Source organism: Meleagris gallopavo, chromosome 5 (assembly GCF_905368555.1).
Source record: "Meleagris gallopavo chromosome 5, MGAL_WU_HG_1.1, whole genome shotgun sequence".
Classification (NCBI taxonomy): Eukaryota; Metazoa; Chordata; class Aves; order Galliformes; family Phasianidae; genus Meleagris; species Meleagris gallopavo.
The window spans coordinates 16,126,574-16,146,842 of record NC_139408.1 but is presented as its reverse complement, the minus strand read 5'-3'; the positions used below and the strand labels follow the sequence as shown (position 1 = coordinate 16,146,842).

Sequence of the window (20,269 nt, the reverse complement as noted above, 5' to 3'; positions counted from 1 at the left end):
CTGGCAGGAGCATAGCTGTGGCTGGGTGGATCTGATTACAGAGGGAAAGATTATGGATCCCAGCTTGTGCTGCTTCAGAGCCTCGGAGCTGGCAGACTGTAGCTCGACAGGTCGTGCCTTCATTCTGGAAGGGACAGAGTAGCTTTCCTGCTGCGATCGTACTGGAACCAAACATCCTCAAGCTCTGACTTCGTATTCAAGCTGTTTCTCCTCAGAGACCTGCAAGTTCGCAGCTGCCACTCCACGACCCCACCTGCTCCCCGAGCCCGCAGGCCACCATAGCGGCTCCCTCACGCCCCGCCCACGCACTCCCAACCAATCACATCACGCAAGCCGCCCACCCTCAGCCTATCGCCACCCGTTTCCCTTCCCGCCCCCGCCCCGCCCTCCCGGGGAGCGCCCCGCGTCCCCCTTCTCATACCCCTTCGCGTTGGGCCCGCCCCCGCCTGCTGCCGGCAGCCAATGGGAGTGCGGGCGGCAAGCGCGGCTCTGGCAGGGTGTGTGAGGGGAGCGGCTGCGGTTCCCACTCGCTCTCTGTCGGCGCCGCCGCTCGCTTCTGCTCGGCCGGTTGTGGGACGCCGAGAGCCGGAGCCGGTGAGCGGCGGCACCCGCCATTCTGTCAGCGGGCGGGCGGGCGGGCGAAGGCCCGGCGGGCGGCGGCGGGCCCTGGGGCGGCGCTGCGGGCGGACGCGGGGCCGCAGCCCTCCTCCCTTCTGCGGTGGGCTCCGGTGGCCGCGGGGAGCGGGCTGGGGGCGGCGGGAGGCGCGTGCGTCAGGCTGGGGAGGGCTGCGGGGATCCGCGCGAGCCGAGAGCTGCAGCCCGACCTCGGCCGCTGGGAAGTCGTTGCCCGACGGCGGGCGGTGCGTGACCTACATGGGGCCGGGACATTCGTTCGGCGCTTTTGGGACGCGGCTCCTCCCGTCTGCGCTTTGCTTCGGGGCGCCGAGCCGGGCGGCAGCGCCCGCTGAACTTGTTGCTAAAGGCACGCTGAGGTTTTGCCGCATCTTCCATCTCCGCCTTCTCGCTCGAGTTCAGGCGGCAGGATCGACCCGAAGCGCCGGTCGCGTTATTTATAGCCCGGCGGAACGCGGCTCTGTGCTGCTGCCGGCGGAACTGCCGCAGGGAGCGCCTTTCCTGGGGCGGCCCTTCCCTGCATCCCGCACGCTGCGGGGCGGCCGGTCCGAGAGCGGGACGTGCTGTGCCGGGCACGGCTCGCTTCCTCCTGCCGTGTTCTCGGCCGGGGCGGCTCTGGTGCCTTTCGTTCTCGGTTTCTCCCGCAGCTGCGTTTTCCTGCCTGTCTGACCTTCCCGACGCCCGGGTCGCGTCCTCTGCCTGAGGTGAACCATCAAATGAGGGTTAGGAATGCGCTTTCGCAGCGGTGCTTTTCCTGTTGTGGCCGCACCGAATCTTTGCTGCTAATGAATCGTTACCAATTTGTAACGCCGTAGGTGAGCGACGTGGGTTGGGAAGCGTGGCTTTGCGTGGTGGCACCGAGGTAAAGCTCTGGCACAGCTGTAGGAATAGCAGCTCCGAGGGCTCTTTGGAGCTTGGGGGTGTTTGAGCTTTGGTTAGGGAGCAAGAAAGCCTTATTCTTAGAGGAAACCTTAACGCTGCGCAACCGAGGGGTCGCAACACTGCAAGCTGTACTGGAAACAGAATGTTCCGCAGGCAAAGCACGTTGCTTTCTCCTGCTGCCTTTGAGATAGCGTCCGCTTCCTTCTCTTTAGTAACTTCTATCCGGCGCTGGCAGCGCCCGGGAGCCGCCCGGGGCGCGCTGGCGCGGCGCTGCGGCGGCGCGACCTTTCCCCTACTTCCCGACCGCGGTCACGTGGGCGGGCCTGGCTCGCGGGGGCGCGCCCGACCGAGGCCTGGCTCGCGGGGGCGCGCGCGGTTGAGCGGCCCATGTGCGGGCTGCGGCCGTCCCGGGCCAGAGCTGGGATCGGGTTATGAACACACGGCCGTGTCCGGGCTGAGGGGAGGGCCGGTGTGCGCTTGGCGGGAGGGGATGTTTACGTTCGCTGCGTGCACGCACTGTTGGAGTGCTGCAACCGGAGCAGGATTGCGTGAGCGGTTTTGGAAAACCTTCTGTGAAGGTGACTCAAGTGGAAGCTTATATTTAAAATAAAAACCAAGTGCATCTTTTTATATTTCGAAGCCATTGCCTTTGTCCTGCACGGAGCTGTAATGGAGTCCCAAATTCCACCTGCTCAGAAAAACGGCATCTGTCTGACTAAAAAGCATTCCTCTCTTCTGTGTCTGGGTTAATGTTATTTGAATAATCAGTTCCAATATTAGTAAAATGTTCCAAGCTGGCTCATTCCACTCTTGGAATGATCATCAGGAGCAATTAATTCCGTTTGTCTTTGTCACTGGACGTGGTGGTCAGCTTGTAGGACTTCAGAGGTGCTGGGAGATGGACGGCTTCAGGTGCTAGGCTGCTGAAAGCAAAGCAGTTCCAGAAATATTTGCTGCCATCAGGAAGTTAAGCACAACTCTTTGCTGCATGACCGCAGAAGCTACTTAGTGCAAAGGGAGGGAGAAGTGGAAAAAAAAAAAAAAAACTGCAGTGGTTTGAATGCCAGCAGGGACAGGGAGGTGATTGTCCCTCTCTACTCTGCTCTTGTGAGGCCCCATCTGGAGTACTGTATCCAGGTCTGGAGCCCCCAGTACAAGAAAGACAGGGAGCTGTTGGAGAGGGTCCAGAGAAGAGCCACAAAGATGATCAGGGGACTGGAGCACCTCTCTACGAAGACAGACTGAGGGAGCTGGGCTTGTTCAGCCTGGAGAAAAGAAGGCTGCGGGGTGACCTCAGTGCAGCCTTTCAGTACCTAAAGGGAGCCTACAAACAGGAGGGGAACCAACTCTTTGAAAGGGTAGATAACTGCAGGACAAGGGGAAATGGTTTTAAGTTGAAGGAGGGAAGATTTAGTTTGGATGTCAAGGGGAAGTTCTTTACTATGAGAGCGGTGAGGTGCTGGAACAGGCTGCCCAGAGAGGTTGTGGATGCCCCGTCCCTGGAGGTGTTCAGGGCCAGATTGAATGGGACCCTGGGCAGCCTGGTCTAGTATTTAATGTGGAGGTTGGTGGCCCTGCATGTGGCAGGGGGGTTGGAGATTCATGATCCTTGAGGTCCCTTCCAACTCTGGCGATTCTGTGAGTGTCCGGATAATGTCTTTTATGGCAGTGTTTTTAAAGGAAATAAAACACTCAGAACCCAGAGGTTTGCTTTTGAGGGTGTGGGAGGCTTCTGCATAGGGCAGCAGCTGTGCTGCATTTTGCTTTCTTGTGTTTATCTCTGACTCGCCAAGATGACTGAGTTTTGAGAAGTTCAGAAGAGATGGCTTGTTGGAACGTGTACAATCTAATGTGTGTTGCAGTGAAGATGAGGATGATGTAAAAGGCTTAGCAGCAGTTCAGTGTGTTCTACTGCTCATAGAAAAAAAATGTAAATGGGGACAATTGTAAGAGTTTCAGTTTTGATTACAGCTGTGGAGCAGTTCAGTGTTGTTGTTTTATGTTTGTTTTTGGTGGAGTACACATCATGGAACCATCCAGTACAGCAGCATGATATTCAAGAAGACAAAAGAGGCTGTATGATCCGTGCACAGTAGGGATTAAAATTCATTAATGTTAGCCTAGTAATGAACACGTCTGCTATAACTGGTCTCTATGCTTTTTGCTTGACTGTCCTCAATTTCTGCAGGGGGGAAGACAGCTTCTTATCTACCCATGTTTTTTTTCCTGGAGGCACTGGTGAAAGCAGCCTGTTCTGTGAACGTGTCTCCAAGAAATCTTGATGGGATCAAGGTTGAGTTTAATGGGAGCTTAAAGCCTGCAGGACAGAACTTGCATTTGGATGTCTTAAACCGCACGACGAATCTGGCCTTTGGGTCTGGCCACTGAGATCACCTTGCTTGTTGCACAAGCCAACAGCCGCTAATTTCAGCCCTCAGAAATAGCTAAGAGGGTAGCAGGGCACTGGGTGAACTCTTATTCACCATCTTAGACCTGCTAAATACAGCCAGATCAATCCAGTATATTCATGCAGCGTAGTGGAAAACAGTTTCACGCTACTCTTTGTGACAATGCTCTCCTTTGGCACAAATTTTACTTGAGGGCTTCCAGTTTGATCCAGTCCCTCACAGCCATTGAAAGCTCTGCGTGAATCAAAGCTCAAACTTTTTCTTGACTTTCTGTTTCAGAGCTACAGTGAGCTGTTTGCCATTGCCATCATTTAATGGCTATTAGCAACTAACAACATTGGAATGAATCTGGTTCTGAGCGTGTCCTGACCTACTCAAGAACCCAGCTGCAGTGAGTCTGTGGGATAGAAGATCTCTGAGGGACAAGCAGATCACAAATTCTTTTTTGAGGAATACAGAGCTGTTCAGGTATGTTTGCATTTCGTTCCTTGGTCTGTTTGTCTGTCTGTTTTCACATCGTCCTTCTACACGTGCCTGCCACTCCATTTTAGCCTTTGGGAAGGGGATAAGGAAATTGGGCCAAGATTTCAAAGAAGCTGCCTTTGGAGGTTATCTATTCTACACCCATAAATGATGCTGGAAAATGCTGAGGATGGGACACAAGCTGATAGCTTTGTCAGTGGGGGCAGTGAGTTACTGCACACTGCTTGGCTGTTCTGATTTCGAACTGCTGCAGATGAGGTTTGTAGTAGGTCCCAGTGGTGCTGTATCTGTGCGCATACATGCATCAGTTCTCCCGGTGGGCTTGAAACACACCATTTTTTAGGTGCAGAAAATCCTTTAAACATTGCAATTTCAAGGGACTACAGCCCTCAGCCATAGGGGAGGATAAGAGGGATGGAAGCCAATGCTTATTGCTTATACAGCAATAACAACAACTAAAAAAAATAACCCTTAAAATTTACGTTCAAAAGCTCCTATCTCTTCCAGTGCTTTGCTTAAGCCATCTCAATCATTGGATTGGCCCAGTAATCCTATTTTGGCAACCCTTTGAGAGAACTATCATGTAAATAATTACATTCAGCTTTTGGGGAAACTTAAACTGTTTTTAACTCCCTTCAGTTACAGCTAACCTGGCGTGAGAGAACTTGTCAGGTTAACGTAGCATTCAGCCCATTATCATTTAATGGAAGTTTTAAAGGCGGGCGATCGTTTGGTTTCTGTTTTATTTCTGTACCACAGTGATTACGTTCACCTGAGACGACCTGAATTTAACCCACGTGGTTGTTTATTGCACAGAAAAAAAAAACTTGGCTTTACTCCTCTTGGATTTCTCTTAATGGTTTTGTGTCTGCAGTCCCATTGGAGTAGGGAAGCGAACTGTTGGTAAAACTTAAGCATGTAAAGTAGCCAGTGATAAGCGCAGCTCAAGCACGATTAGTTATTATTGAAGGTTTGTACATCAGCAAGCTATTTTGAAGTAGAAATTCTTAACCGAATAACAGTGTTGGTTAATCTGTATAGCAAGTTCAGAAGTCAGCCACTTGCAAAATATCACGTGGTTTGTGAATAAGCTCTGTACTCTTCCTGAGGGATCTTGTTACCTTTTTGCAAAGCTCTAGAACTCTAGATGGGCTGCAAGAAAGTGGTATTAGCTGGTAGAATATCCAACAAACAAAAGCCTTTTTGGTCATGATTAAATATTTGAGCTGTATATTTCACAGTGAAATATGAATAGAATCAAAAAATTATTTTCCTTTGAGAGGCTTACCAACCTTTTTTGGGAAATTACATACAAGTAAAATTAGCCAACTTCCACCTTTGTATTTCTGTTAAATTGGATGCTTTAGTTTTAACTTTGTTCAACTGCTATAGGTGGACCACCACATGCTTGTAAACTGCTTTAGGCATCTTCTGGTTAGCTGCCTGCCTTACCAAAATCCTGTCTGATGTTAGGTTGTCAGGTAGAGGTGGGGAAGCACTCGTATAACAGCAGATGTGACTTTGACTGCATCAATGCTAGATGCTGCTGACAGCATACATTTCAGTGACTGAATCTTCTGCACCTATAGCAAACTCTCTGAAAACACATCACTGGAGTCACCCAGGTTTTGTTACTGGTAATACAGGGCCTCAAGTGGATAAGAAAGGTCATTGTTTTCCTTCCCAATGAATAACACGTGACGTTAAGTTTCAAGGACTTTTTACTACTAGGAATTTGTATTTTTTCCCACCATTTATATCACCAGCACTTAAGGTCAGCTTCAGAAAGCTGCCTGCTACCTTTCAACCAGCCAGCTCACACTACAGCAGTGTTTAAAATGCCTCCATCTGTCTATAAAGTTCGTTCAAAAACATCTGTGTGTAAATTCTATTGTGGAATCCAACTTTCTGTCCTCTGGATTAATTGTACACTTCTGTACACGTCAGTTGCAGAAAGCACTTCTTGAGTGCTTGATTGGTTCTACTTTGTCTTCTAAGATGTGATGGTCTTTCAAAGCAATTGAATTGTTTGTGCATAGGATTTCTTCATCAGGCCTATTTTTTTAAAATGAGATTTACTTTTAAAGATGTCTGTGTTAAGTTTCAGAAAGAATCTCTGCTGGGTAGCCAGTTGAAACTCTATTTTTCAGAAAGCTTTTGTATTTATGTGCAGTATAAATGGCACTAATGGTGAATTGGGAGTTTTGTTCTCCTGGGTACAGGCCCTGCTGCAAATGAGATGCTACAGATGCTGCCTGCTGGAGTTTGAATGCTTTGTGCTGCACTCAGGCCATCCATAGGAGTCTTTGTAAACATCATCAAGGGAACTATGAACTTATCATGACTTGAAAACTTCGAATTTTTTTTTACTATATTAATTATTTTCTTCTGAAGTCAGCATTGAAATGTTGACTCGATCGTTTTTATTCCATGCCTTTGAAGGTGTTCTTTCAGCTTTCACTTCATGCATTCTTTCCTGAAATGTTATGCTTGGTCCATAAATAGTACATACATGGAGTATAAGAAGCAGTAAGATTAAACAGAAGGAAAATGTGCTGCCTGTAAGGAGCTCTGTGCAGTTTCTTGGGGTTTTTTCCTGTTCTGCTCTGTATGTAGTACTTCTTTTCTTCTGGTTCTGTCCTCTTTGCACTCTCCCTTCAGGCATTTATAGACGTTGGTAAGATCCCCCGAGCCTGATCTTCTCCAGGCAATCCAGTCTCAGCTCTTTCAGCCTCTCCTCATAGGAGAAATGTTCCAAGTTCTTAATCTTCTCAACAGCTTTTCACTGAACTCTCTGGTTGCTTCATCTCTCTTGTACTGGGAAGCCCAGAACTGGAGTCGGTTCTCAGAATGGGACTTGAGCAGATCTCAGGGGAGGAAAGACTCGCCTCCCCTGACTTCTGAGCAGTACCACTCCTAATGCACCTCAGGGCTATGTTAACCTTTGCTTGAAGGGCACCTTGCTGGCTGCTGTGCAATTTGCTGCAGGCTGGCTTTCCAGCCGGCCTCTATGCTTAGACACCTCAGTGTTGGGAATTATCTTGCTTTTAGTATCTGGTTATGATGTTTTACTATTTTCATGCTGGTGATCTATTCTAAAACAACAAAAAAGATAACAAATGAATTTATTTATTTTTTTTTGAATGACCATTTCTTCCGAAAGTTGCATCAAGCTCATCTCCTGAAGGGAAGTGTAACTGTTTTTATTCCTTAGATGAAATGTGTGCACCTGTGTGAGTTTATAAGCTTTTCAAGTACTTTTAAGCTCTGGAACAGGTTGCCCAAGGAGGCTGTGGGTGCCCCATTCCTGGAGGCATTCAAGGCCAGCCTGGTTGCGGCTTTGGGCAGCTTTGTCTGGTGACTGGCAACCCTGCACATAGTGGGGGGATTGAAACTAGATGATCATTGTGGTCCTTTTCAATTCAGGCCATTCTGTGATTCCGAATCCAGCAGCATAATTTAGCTCTTAGCATGAAGATGTGTAATGCTTCAAGTCTGCATGCCACCGGGGAGCAATCTGCAGTCAGGGTGTCGGAGATGTCTGTCTGAGAGCTCCAGCAGCATTAAACTTGGTGTGGGCTCCTATGTGGGGATGTTCTCGGTGAAACAATGTAGCAGTCATCGCTCTTCCCAGAAAATTCTCAACCATTGATTGTCAGAGTAGAATAATTGGAGGGATTTGCTGTGTAAGCTGAGTTTGATTCCTGACAGATGTGTGCTCCACATAGAAAAGCTAATGTACGAATAGATGTCAAAATATCATGAAGAGAGCTTCAAACTGAATTGTTGAGCTTGCTTGCAAGCACGAGTCATAGAATTAAGTCTTTAACCCAGATTTTGGCAGTTCTGGGCAATGTGAATAAGATTTCTGTTCATTTTACCCTGCGTTTGTGAATTTGCTTCACTTGCAGGAAAAGGAGTGATGGATGTGAAAATTACATTTAAATAAGAGACCCTCATCTCCTTCAGTGAGTACAGGACACGTAGGTTGTAATACTAAGTGGACTCTTTGTTGTCTGCACCCTGAAATCATTGAGTCTATGGGCAGCAGAAGCTAAAAAGTTAAACATTGGTAATTGTAGCATCAGTATCCTGAAGGTGCAGCAGTAGCACAGTGAAGAGGCTTTGTGCGTAGCAGACAGCAATGCAGATATTCAGTCATGGCATTTTTGGCCCATGAGGTCTATCAGGACTTGATGTGTGTTTTCCCAGCTGAAAAGCTTACTTCCAGCCTACCAGCATTTTGTTTGTAACAAGAGGAAAATTGTGGCAAGCTTCGATTGGCTTAAGCTGAGGTATGAAGAGGGAGAAGGAGAAGCACTGGTGGCTGATACAGCGTGTTTGAATTGAACTGAAACCTGAAAAGAAGAAGGAGCAGGCAGCTTTCTCCTTTAACTCTGTTTGATTTTGGTAAGGAGCGGGCGTGATTTGAAGGTAGGTTAATACTATGAAAGTAACACTCAAAGGATGAAAATAGCCACGTTAGGCTGATGGTGAACATATGCGTTCATTTCTCTCTTCTCCTTTCAGTAAGATCGGCCAAACTGCTTAGCTCCTGTTTATGGCTCTCTGCTGGGACAGGTTATTCTGCATTTGCTGACCGAAACGCCTGGAGTTACGAGAAGTTATTGTTTCAGTGTTAGCAAGCTGATGGATTTGGGCGCTGCCTTACTAACATTGGCAAGTCAAATTGAGAATCCCGCGCATGCTCCTTCGGCCCGTGCCCTTTTCCCTACTTTGTTAGCAAGCACGTGACAGCGGAGGAATGCAAAGGAGGGGAAGTGTTGGGCAGCTTATGATTGAATTGGCCTGTGCGGGCTGAAAGGAAGGAGCTCCAGGAAGTCTTTCTGCTGCTCAGCCTTCATAATTCAGAACAAACAGTAGTCTGAGCGACTTGTTTTGCTTGAGTAAAGGAAAAGGATATGGGGAGAAGCACGCTGTGTGAGGCTTTCCTATCTTTCAGGATCGAGCAGTGCAGTTCTCTAACTAACCTTGTCTTTGTCTTCTGTGCTTGGTTACTTGATTCAGGATTAGTTCTTGCTGGTTTCATGTTCTTTCATTTGTACTTTGGCAATAGGGAATGTTTTCCTTATTGAAGCTTATTTAAATTTAGCCTGACCATTGAATTAAATTTAGTAAAATATAAGGCTGTTTATGATTAATGTTATTTATAATCTTTTCCTACCTCGGACAACGCAAATGCACGTACCTAAGTAGCAGGGTTTCCAGAAATTCTTTCTCTTCAGAAACAGAGGGAGGATGGTTATGAATTCTCACAGGGGGCTTGAAGGGTAGTGGCATCCCTGAATGTAAAATTCCAGGAGTCAACTGGAGAGTCAGTTGGCCCTTCTTGAGACAAATCAAGGAGCCTGTTTTTCCACTTAGAGCTATGGTTGGGTTTATTTTTGTTTTTTAAACTGTCTGAACAGCACTAGAGTTATGATGAATTCTTTAATTGCTCTGTGCTTTTGCAAACCCTGTCAAGTCCAGGGTGTACCATGTATTAACTGCTGCCTGGCTCTGCTTTATTGCTCATGCAGTTTTGGTCTCAGTGCAGAGCTGATGGTGTGCAACTCACATAAACGAGTATACAGCTGACTTTGACTTCCTGATACTTGCCTTCAACAAGGCCATTATAAATAAGCAGTTGTTAGTGACTGAGTCATGGAGTACTATAAACTGCAGCTGTTACGAGGAGGGCATACAGTGCTTGTCTTGGAACTTGTGTTCAAAACCAATTTTGTTTCTTTGCTGTCCTAACGAAACACTGTACATGCATAGATGAAATTGCATTCTACCATGGTACTGTGAGCTTTAGCTGCTCTTCTGGAGGCTCAGAAAACTGATTCACCAAGTTTTGAGCTTCTGCCTTCCTGAGCAGTGACTGATGGATTTGGGAGGTCTTTGGATTGCCATCAGCTCTTCTAGGAGCAGCTGTATTTGCAGAGGCTGATCATTGGAGGCTGTCCTAGAGATAGGTACTTTTATAAATATTGCTCTACCTGTTGGTCAATTACCTTACCAGATGTTGTGCAACAGCATTTATCTTGTTCATCTCTCCCTAATACTCTTTCTACATCGTGTATTTATTTCCTAGCCCTGTTAATACAGCATTCCCAGTGTTTACATTCCTTTACTGTATATTCATACATGATCCTTTGTTTCTCTTCTCCCACGTTCCAGATGATTTTGACATTGTAGAATATTTACAGCAAGGAGGAGCAGGACTAAAGTCACAACAGACTGCTTTTGGAGTGCTCTGCTAAACTGTACTTGTTAGCTCTAACATGCGGTTTAGTAAGGGGTGAAGGTCAACTGGAACTTAATTTTTAATTAAGAAGTCTAAACTTGAGATTTGCGAAAGAAATGCTACACTTATAGAAAAATGTCAGTGCTGCCCTGGTTCAAATGGTGTTGATTATCATAGAATCGTAGAGTCACCAAGGTTGGAAAAGACCTCCAAGATCATCCAGTCCAATCGTCCACCTATCACCAATAGTTCCCCACTAAACCATGTCCCTCAGTACAAGGTCTAAATGTTTCCTGAACACCTCCACGATGACTCTACCACCTCCCTGGGCAGCCCATTCCGATGCCTGACCACTCTGAGACAAAGTATTTCCTGAAGTCTAACCTGAATCTCCCCTGGAATTATTATGTTATGCTTATGATTTTAGTACCCTTGTACAGAGTCTTAATTTTTTATCTTTTGGGTTGTTTTTTTTTGTGTTTTTTTTTTTTAACAGAACTCTCTCCAAAAATGGCAGAAGCTCATCAAGCAGTAGCATTTCAATTTACAGTAACTCCAGATGGGATTGACTTGCGAATGAGCCATGAGGCACTCAAACAAATTTACCTATCTGGTGTCCATTCATGGAAGAAAAAGTTCATCAGATTCAAGGTACTCAAAACCATTCAAGCCTTCCAAACTTGAGGTTCTCATAGATATGTAGAAGTTTTGTTCAAGCAAAACTTAATTTTTAGGCCTCTTTGGCATATAAAGTTCCTTATAGCGAATGACTTACATGAATTTTAGTTAACAAGGGGTAGTAAGGAAGTATCAGCACTGGCTGATGTTGTGCTAAAAGTACAATGTCAAGACTGAAAGGATGCTTCTTTTTTATTGTTCTCTGGAAGCAAGATGAAGCAGGTGTTAGAAATTAATAATACCTTTATTTTATTCTCTTCTCAATAGCTCATAGGATTATATATTATTTATTTGCGTAGATCAAAAATGTAATCATGACTTTCAAAATCATGTGGCTTGCAGAGGTAGAAAACTACGTTCTTGATTTATGTGTTCTTTACCAAAAATAAATCTTCACATTAGGAAAAAATGGTTTGTTATTTTCCAAAGGTACCTGAACATCTATCTTGAATAAATTACACCAAACAGAAATGTTTCTGATGGTGATTTTTTTATTTTGCTTATAAATGGTATCTATTGTATTAGTAGTACATGAGGTAAGCGACAGGCTAACTTCAGATTCTTTTTCAAAAACATACTTTTAAAAAGTAGCCTTAATAAAAACATCTTAAAACTTTGAGAAGGACAGTTTAAATGACAATTTTCTGAGCCTTGTTCAGTAGAGTATCTTTTCCCAGGTATTTGTTTAGGGAGGCCTAATAGTGGGATTATGAAATCATAATTGGAAATGTCATTTATTCCAAAGAACTTTGCTGATTCCAGTGCTTTTACTAGAACTTGTGGCACAAACTGTACAGTCTATGAAGTAATTATTGGTATTGTTGTGAGAATTTCCGGTAGCAATCAAACTTAGCTAAAATCCATGAAAGAAAATGCTGGATAATCTTGTTTAAAATTAAATGACTTAAATGTATTGATTTTTGTTTCTTTCCATGGTAATGTGAAGTCAACCGCTTTGGTATGAAAAAATTATGTGAAGGCTTTTCTTTCCAGAATGGAATTATCACTGGTGTTTATCCTGCTAGCCCCTCTAGCTGGCTTATTGTAGTTGTGGGTGTGATGTCAACAATGTATGCCAAAATTGATCCTTCTTTAGGAATAATAGCTAAAATCAACCGAACCCTTGATACAACGTAAGTAGTCTGAAAACTTACTGTTCTCTAAACCAAATCAGTTTTATGTGTAACTGCTTTTCATCTAAATCCTGTTAAAGCATACCAGTCTTTGAACAGTATATTTGTGATAGAGTAAGCGTAAATCTTAATGCATAAAGCTATTAAATGTGTAGGTTGTTTTACCAGTATTACTGCATTGTTGTATACGTGTTTGGGAAGTGCATTTGGCAACTTCTGTTGCCTTTGTTCTGGCCATAGGAGAGGATGTTTGGAAAGGAGTTCAATAAGAAGGAGCAGGCAGGCGTAAAACTTGCACAATGCTTGCCTTTGTACCACAGAATGTAGGTTTGCAATATTAAGTTCTCCTTAAAACTTAAACTGATGTTAACTGACTAATACTGCCTTTTGTTTTAAATAGCGGCTATATGTCAAACCAAACACAGAACATTGTGAGTGGAATACTTTTTGGCACAGGGCTTTGGGTTGCCCTTATCGTCACAATGCGGTACTCCCTGAAAATGCTGCTTTCCTATCATGGCTGGATGTTTGCTGAACATGGCAAACTTTCTGCAGGCACCAAGCTGTGGATGGTAAGGATGTATTGTCTTTCTGTTCTGTCTCATCTCTTTGTGTATGTGGTCTGTTTTCAAAGCCCTAAAGTAGATAGTTTTGTAGGTGTTCTTTTTTTCTGTCTTGCTTGAGTTTTCTGTGTCACGGAACAAGGGCTGTTGGGTATTTTTACTAATGACTATCATCCTTCTGATGCTTTAATTAAACTATTCAATATGGCCTTGTGGAAGGAAAAGCAAACACTTCAAGAAGAACATCTAAATTTCCCAGCACCTTGGGACTGTGTGACTCAAATGCCTACTTCCCTATGAGCAACCACAGTTTAAACTCAGGCTATGGAACAACAAAAAAAATATGTTGTTCTCTCCAGAAAGGACTAATTCTTTTTTAAAGTAGAAATGCTGGTATTTTTAGTCATCCATTCTAAAATTAACCTTACATTTAAAGAAAACTACAGTATGTCCCTACAAACGATGGTAGGGGTAGGACTCCAAACACAGTTGGAGGAAACATTGTAACACAATGTACACTTAAAGATAAGACTAGAATGATGTGGCTTCACTTGATAATTAAGATGCTTTGGAAAAACATTTATAGAGGCTGCCATCTCCCTTAAAGGCTGTAATAGGTGTGGGGAAGGTATGTATAGGTGCTCCAAAAGGTGGAGTGGATTTTTATTATTGAGGCTCAGTTGTTTAAACTTCTACCATTGTTGATGTAGAATTTAAGTGCCCTCCTAAGATAAAAATTAGCTTCCTTAAAAAAAATCAAGAGATGTGTAATGATATGTTATGGAAGCTGTTCAACAACAGATATCCAGAATATACATTACAGTTTAATATTAGTTTGTTACAAATGAAATTTCTAATCAATAGTTTCTCCTGGAAGCAGTGTCAAGAGCCTCATGACTTGAATTTGTACAGTCCAGGCTCTGAATGGTAAGGCTTTCTGTCAATTGCTTGAAGCTCTCTCTGTCTGGGTTTTCAGCATGTCCTACCAAACAGATATGTTAAGGCTGTTAATCTTAGCTTATAACACTACTCTTAAACAGTATGAACTGTAGTGCTACTTACCATGCTCTGTTGCATATTGTATTGATATACTTTGGTCTATGATATGCTGCGTATATTTGTTCTATTTTGCTGTGTGTTACACGTGGTTTAAAAACAGGCCACTATACAGGTGTATGCCCAGCAGTATCTCATCTGTTTAATATAAACCTTTATTTCATTCCTTGCTTCTTTTTTTTAGGTAGTTCCAACAAAAGAGAAGACTAGTTTCCCTATAAACCAGCACCAACTACCTTGGCTTTCTAAACCTTTGTTATCCAGGAGGGATTTTCCTGTGCATGCGTTGTTTTTTTCCCAGCTGATTTCATGCTGATTAACAGCATAACAATATACTCACAATATTTTTCTTTGTTCAAATAGTCCTGCAGACAGCAAACCTGTTTTGCAATTTCAGCTGCAGTATTGATGAATTGGCAGGCTAATTGGAAGTCTGGCGGCCCATCTAATGAAAATATTTCAGCTTTGAAGTAATTAGGTTTTCTGATGGGTATTAGGATGTGAAATCAGAGAAGTAATGAAGGATGTGTGTCCATCAGATCACTTCAGTGATCTCAGACTCTTAAGTAAACTTGTAGTTGAGCACATTTGTTGTATTGGTCAGTTGAACAGGTACTCTCTGTCTGAAGAAAATCTTGGCCTTGCCTGGCTGAAGAGTTCTGGAATAAAATAGTTTCCAAGTATGGGAAGTAGATTTTCTTATGAAAAGCTATGGTGTTTTTCTCACCTGGCTTTAAAATTGTCTTATCCATGAAGCACAATCAGATTTCATTGAGCTGATCACCCTGGTGCATCTAGCAGATCTCTGCTGCAGTGTGTTACCAGCAAAAAAGACCTCTCTGCAATTGTTAATGGCTTTGCTGCCTGAAACAACCTCCTGTAGCTGTGCTGACCAAGGAAATGGAGAGGGAATGGGCTGTTTTCATGAGTAGTGTTTTCAGTTGTTTGTAATTTGGTGAATAGGGCAAATGTTAGCAATTAAGTAGTGAAAGGGCATCCTCAGTTTTCTTCTGTCTTCAGCCCATTGGAACACAGTATATTGAACTTTATACAATATACTATATAGAATGTTGAGATTGTACTTCGCAGTAAGTGAACTGTTGGTTTAATGCTTGATTTTACTTCCATGCCCAAATGGGGTGACTGATATCAATATCCTTCCATGTATACTCTAGAATTTGCCTGGTTGAGAGTTTCAACTTAGTGCATGTCACAACTGAAAAGTATTCAGAGATAGAAGCAGCATTTCCATCTTCAGTCTCGTGGAGAATATAGGATGCTGTAAAATTTGAAACTGAATCTGGAATTGTTGTCTTTTGATTTTTTTTTTGTTTGTTTGTTTATTGGTTTTTGATAACACAAGGACTGTGTATAACATTGGCATGCTTGCACAACTTGATGTGTTCAAATCATGCAGTTGGATTATCTGGGGGAAACTTGTTTTTAAAGAAACTCCCTTTAAATCTGTACTCTTGACATTGAGCTATAACTTTGAAAACTATCAAAGCATGATTCCAAAGCATAATTCTTAATGATGGCTGTTGTTATGCGGGATGCTTGACTGAACGATTCCTGTTTTGGAGTACAGTTGAGGTGGGTTTTTCTATTGCCTATTTTATAAGTAAAATATCAGTGGGGTACATTTGCTTTTTAATCTTCATAAAGGAAAATGAATGAGGAAGTGCACTAAGTAACTGCCTCTGTTTTTTATTGAGATCAAGGTGTGTCATATGCGAACAATATTGCCTAATGACCAGAGGACTTTTTGGGAAGTCAGAACGTCTTCACGATGCTCTTTTTCTTCAAATGATGCGTTGTTTGCTTTGGAAGATAGTTTGCCATTGCCTTTTTGCCTTTGTCAAACAATGATAAAGGTGATGGTTGGCTAAATTTAGCCTAGTGTTGCTTATTGGTGAAAGGAACTCCCAGCTATGTTATTCCTTACTAGTCTGTCATTTTCCTTTGTGGAACATAATAAATTGAAGCGTATATTTTGATTTTGTTTTTCTTCAGACTCTTGTAAAACTCTTCTCAGGACGTAAGCCCATGTTGTACAGTTTCCAGACGTCTTTACCACGATTGCCAGTTCCAGCTGTCAAAGATACAGTCACCAGGGTGTGTGGAATTCAATTCATTATCTTTGGTAACATTTAATCCATATTTATGTTAGAGTGTTTTTGCTTTGTTTTTGCCATGTTTTAAAATCATTATGTGGTGGTATCAATATTATCACATACATTAAAACTTAATGTGTAGAAATTAAGGGCTAAGACAAACCACTGAAATGGATGACAGTTTGAAGCTGGCTTGCTTCATGTTGGGTGATATGGTGTCTGTTGCAACACTTTCCAATGAAGTATGATATGCAGGGCTTTCAGTGCATCTTGTATTTGTTATGTTGACTAGCAAGCATATAAGTATGTGTTTTATGACAGAAAATCTTGCAGCGAAGTGTGTAAGTAGGACTGTGTGTTACAGAAACTGAAGATTTGAAGGAAAAGAGAAATGGCTTAAAGCTGAAGAGTTGAGTCCTATGATAACAATAAATATGTTCTTTAAAATGCTTTCGAGAGGAGAATGTATTTTTAGAAAAGTGACCTTTTCCACATGTGATTTGTTAGCAAAATTCTAAAAAAAGTTTGCAGGAAAACGTTTAGAAGTGTTTTAACAACACTATTTTGCAGCCTTATAAATTGAATCTGAATGCTCTCTCTGCTGTTCAAATACTTTCTGCTGAAATGATGAGAAGGTGCACATCTGTGACTACACTGATGCTGATTCTCTTCCTGTATTCTAGTATCTGGAATCAGTCCGGCCACTTATGAATGATGAAGAGTTCAAAAGAATGGAGGGCCTTGCAAAAGATTTTGCATTTAACTTAGGACCAAGGCTTCAGTGGTACTTAAAGCTAAAATCATGGTGGGCCACAAACTACGTGAGTAGATCAACAGACAATTTCAAATTACATCTGTTGAATATTTACTTGTTTCCTGTTTTATTTTTGGCTTAATGTTCATTCTGTCTTAAATGGAGAAGAAGGGAATTGAAACTCGTGCAAAGTGCATTGGAGACAACTTGATTTGCATGGAAATAAGTTGATGTGGGATTTTGAAAACAGAAAGTTTGGTAAATGGAACTTTATAGAGCACATCTTTGTTCAGTTCTGTGTTTGTTACTCTGGAGCCAGTGATTTAGTTATTACAGCTGCTCATAGGCTATTTATCCTTGTTAAGATTTGTAATTAAACCCTGAACGTAGCTGTTCAGATAGTTCAGATAGAAGAGTACTTAAGGAAAAATTTTTTATGTAGAACTGATAAAGCATATGGAAAAGAAACAAGCAATTGTAACAAATATTTTCCATCAAAAAGAAAATCCAAACTGCAGTATCATAGCAAGAACTGTGTGATACAATTATAGTCATAGAATGGCATGGGTTAGAAAGGACCTTAAGGAGGACCTCACCTAGTTTCAACTCCCCTGCAGTAGGCAGAGTTGCCAACCACTAGATGAAGCTGCTTAAAGCCCCTCATCCAACCTGGCCTCAAACACAGTTGTGGATGGGGCATTCACAACTTCTCTGCCCCAGTGCCTCACAGTGCCTCACAGTGCCTCACTGCCCTCGTAATGAAGAATTTCTTCCTCATGTATCTAATTGAAATCTCCTTTCTTTTAGGTTAAAGCCATTACCCTGGTTCTATCCTTTTATGCCTTTTACAAAGTCCCTCTCAAATTTTCCTGTAGGCCCCTTTTGTGTACTGGAAGGCTGCAATAAGATCCAGGCTGTACAACCCCAAGGCTGCTCTTGAGCTTCCTGATGTAGTATCTAAAATCTATTTTTTAATTTTTTATCGCTTAGATTACCCCAGCATTGGGGATTTCTGATGCATTTTAAATGTCATATGAAGATGACTTCTTCAGAAACTTACTGTTACTAGAATTATCCCACTTCTTATTTGCTTTCCTTAAATATTAACAGAAATCAGTGGAGGATTTTTTGTTTCTTTGTATGTTTTTAAGTGGAGGGGCAAGCTGACTGTTTAATTTCTATTTCCGTACAAAGCATTGTATTGTGGAATTATCAACACAGTAGGTATCAACTATAGAAATAATGAACTTTTACTCATCTTTTTTCATCCTACAGGTGAGCGATTGGTGGGAAGAATATATCTACCTTAGAGGGCGTGGACCAATTATGGTTAACAGTAACTATTTTGCAATGGTAGGTAAATGCTATAAATGCCTTATGGGTCAAAAAAGCATTGGAAAATCTGTCATGGATCTTAACTTATTTTTCTTTAATATCTCCCTTTTTAGACCTCTGTTGCCACTGAGTATATGGCTTTCTTTTTTCTTTCTGGAGTACAATCTGAAACAAATGTCTTACAAAGTATTATCTTCATAATAAACTTAGCACATCTGGTAGTTGGGCAGACTTGTGCAATGATGGCTTCTTTTACAGTTTTATACTTACTGCAACAAGCAATCTTTAAAAAGATTAATGTGGAAAAAAACCTGATGCATAGCACAGTTGTGTGTTCTGGTATTTGTAAATGTTTGTACAGGAAATAAAATTGTGAAAGACCCTGAGGTTAAAAACATAAGTAGGAAATATTGTGGCTTTGAATTCAAATTTTCAGTAGCATTATATGGGATGACTAACAGTTATGCTGTAGATTTTCAAACTGGTGCTGTTTAAGGAAATCGTGGCTATTGAAGGAATGGAATTGAAGTCATCGACTCACTGCATTAATGTACTTCATGTATTTTCAAGACTTGACTTCATTGACCAGAATATAACTTTAAAAAAAAAAAACACACAAAAAACCAGTAATATTGTATATTTTTCAGTGTACAATGGTAATAGCTAACTTAAGATTCTTATGTACTTTGCAGGACTTCCTTCATTTATTTCCCACAACCATACAGGCAGCTAGAGCTGGTAATATTATCCATGCCATCCTGCTCTACCGGAAAAAACTGGATAGACAAGAAATCAAGCCAGTATGTACATCGGTTTAAGTAGCTTTTGGTCTTTTCTAACACAGTTTGTAAGAAGTTGATCAGCTTTTACAGCAGGAGAGGAATGTGTTGTGCCAGAGCCATATGTGAGATTCAACTGAATTTGCGATCTCAGACGTCTTTGTTATCACTTGAATTGCACATGTGCACAAACTACTGACTATCAGATACAAGCTTCTGTTACACCAGCTAATTGCAGCGCTTGAAACTGACCTATCTATTTGCCCAAAAGAGAAATAAGGTCTTGTGTTTGCATATGTTAAGTACACCAGCTAACAAATTATTGATACGTAGCAAGCATGTCATGGTACTTCTGAACCACTGACTTCTGAAAATCCCAGCAGGAAAACATTTTCCTATTCCCTGCTAAAACTGACTGTAAGGATGAATTTTAAATTGAGTAGCATATGAAGTATATATGAGGTATAATGCTGAACTATTAACTACAATTGAATTTGTACTGCTTGCTATATTTTCATGTTGTTCTCTGTGATTTCTGCTTATAGTTGCTTTGCTTAGTAAATCTGCCAAATGCAGTGAATTTATTTACTTGATATATCAAGGTAGAAAACAAACACTGCAGTATATTGCTGAATTTACTCATTTCTTAATCTGGTATAGCAAGAAAGCTAGACAACTTTTTTAATGTTAAATTTGTCTGAAGTTTAGAAACATTTGATTTACGCTAAGTGTGTGACTTCATACTTCCTCAGGACACTACATTTCCAGAAAACTTAAGTGTCTTTCAAGCAGATACTGTTACAATACTTGATTTGTTTCTATTTCGTATTTTATTCAAGTAAACATCATAACCCCAAGCCCATATACTTAGTCTGTGATGATTCAGTGGATAGTTTTTTTCCTAATGTCATATAAAGAAACAGTAAGAAATGTTTGTAGTTTTTCTTCAAAGCGGGTGTCCTAGTGAAGTCTTTCTACTGCTCTGCTTGTTTGGATGTTACCCAAATAATTGGAGCAAATATATGGTGTGTCTAAGAAATTATATTTGTCAGGCAGAACTCTGCCTTAAAAACATCCAGACTTCAGAGGAATTCAGATCCTGATGTGGACATAGTGGTTGTAAGAAAGTCTGCTTGAAAACAAAAGACACCATTGCAAGAGTGCATTTGAGTAGCTCTTACTGTTTGAAGCAAAGGTTGTC

At 42.1% G+C, this 20,269-nt stretch overlaps 1 protein-coding gene across 2 annotated transcripts in view; it reads left to right on the top strand.

Annotated features, from left to right (window-relative positions):
• The first annotated feature begins 436 nt into the window (after window positions 1-436).
• Window positions 437-20,269, top strand: part of CPT1A (carnitine palmitoyltransferase 1A) — a 36,587-nt gene continuing 16,754 nt past the window's right edge. Inside the window, exons 1-9 of one of the 2 annotated variants that reach the window (XM_085224409.1) lie at window positions 437-594; window positions 4,203-4,391; window positions 11,153-11,307; window positions 12,328-12,467; window positions 12,868-13,039; window positions 16,100-16,201; window positions 16,884-17,021; window positions 18,230-18,307; window positions 18,982-19,089. In XM_085224409.1, the coding sequence (XP_085080535.1) occupies window positions 11,167-11,307; window positions 12,328-12,467; window positions 12,868-13,039; window positions 16,100-16,201; window positions 16,884-17,021; window positions 18,230-18,307; window positions 18,982-19,089 (879 nt within the window). In that variant the 5' untranslated portion in view covers window positions 437-594; window positions 4,203-4,391; window positions 11,153-11,166. Of the gene's footprint in view, window positions 595-1,198; window positions 1,338-4,202; window positions 4,392-11,152; window positions 11,308-12,327; window positions 12,468-12,867; window positions 13,040-16,099; window positions 16,202-16,883; window positions 17,022-18,229; window positions 18,308-18,981; window positions 19,090-20,269 lie in introns of those variants that run through there. The other variant, XM_010711176.4, reaches the window with a different exon arrangement.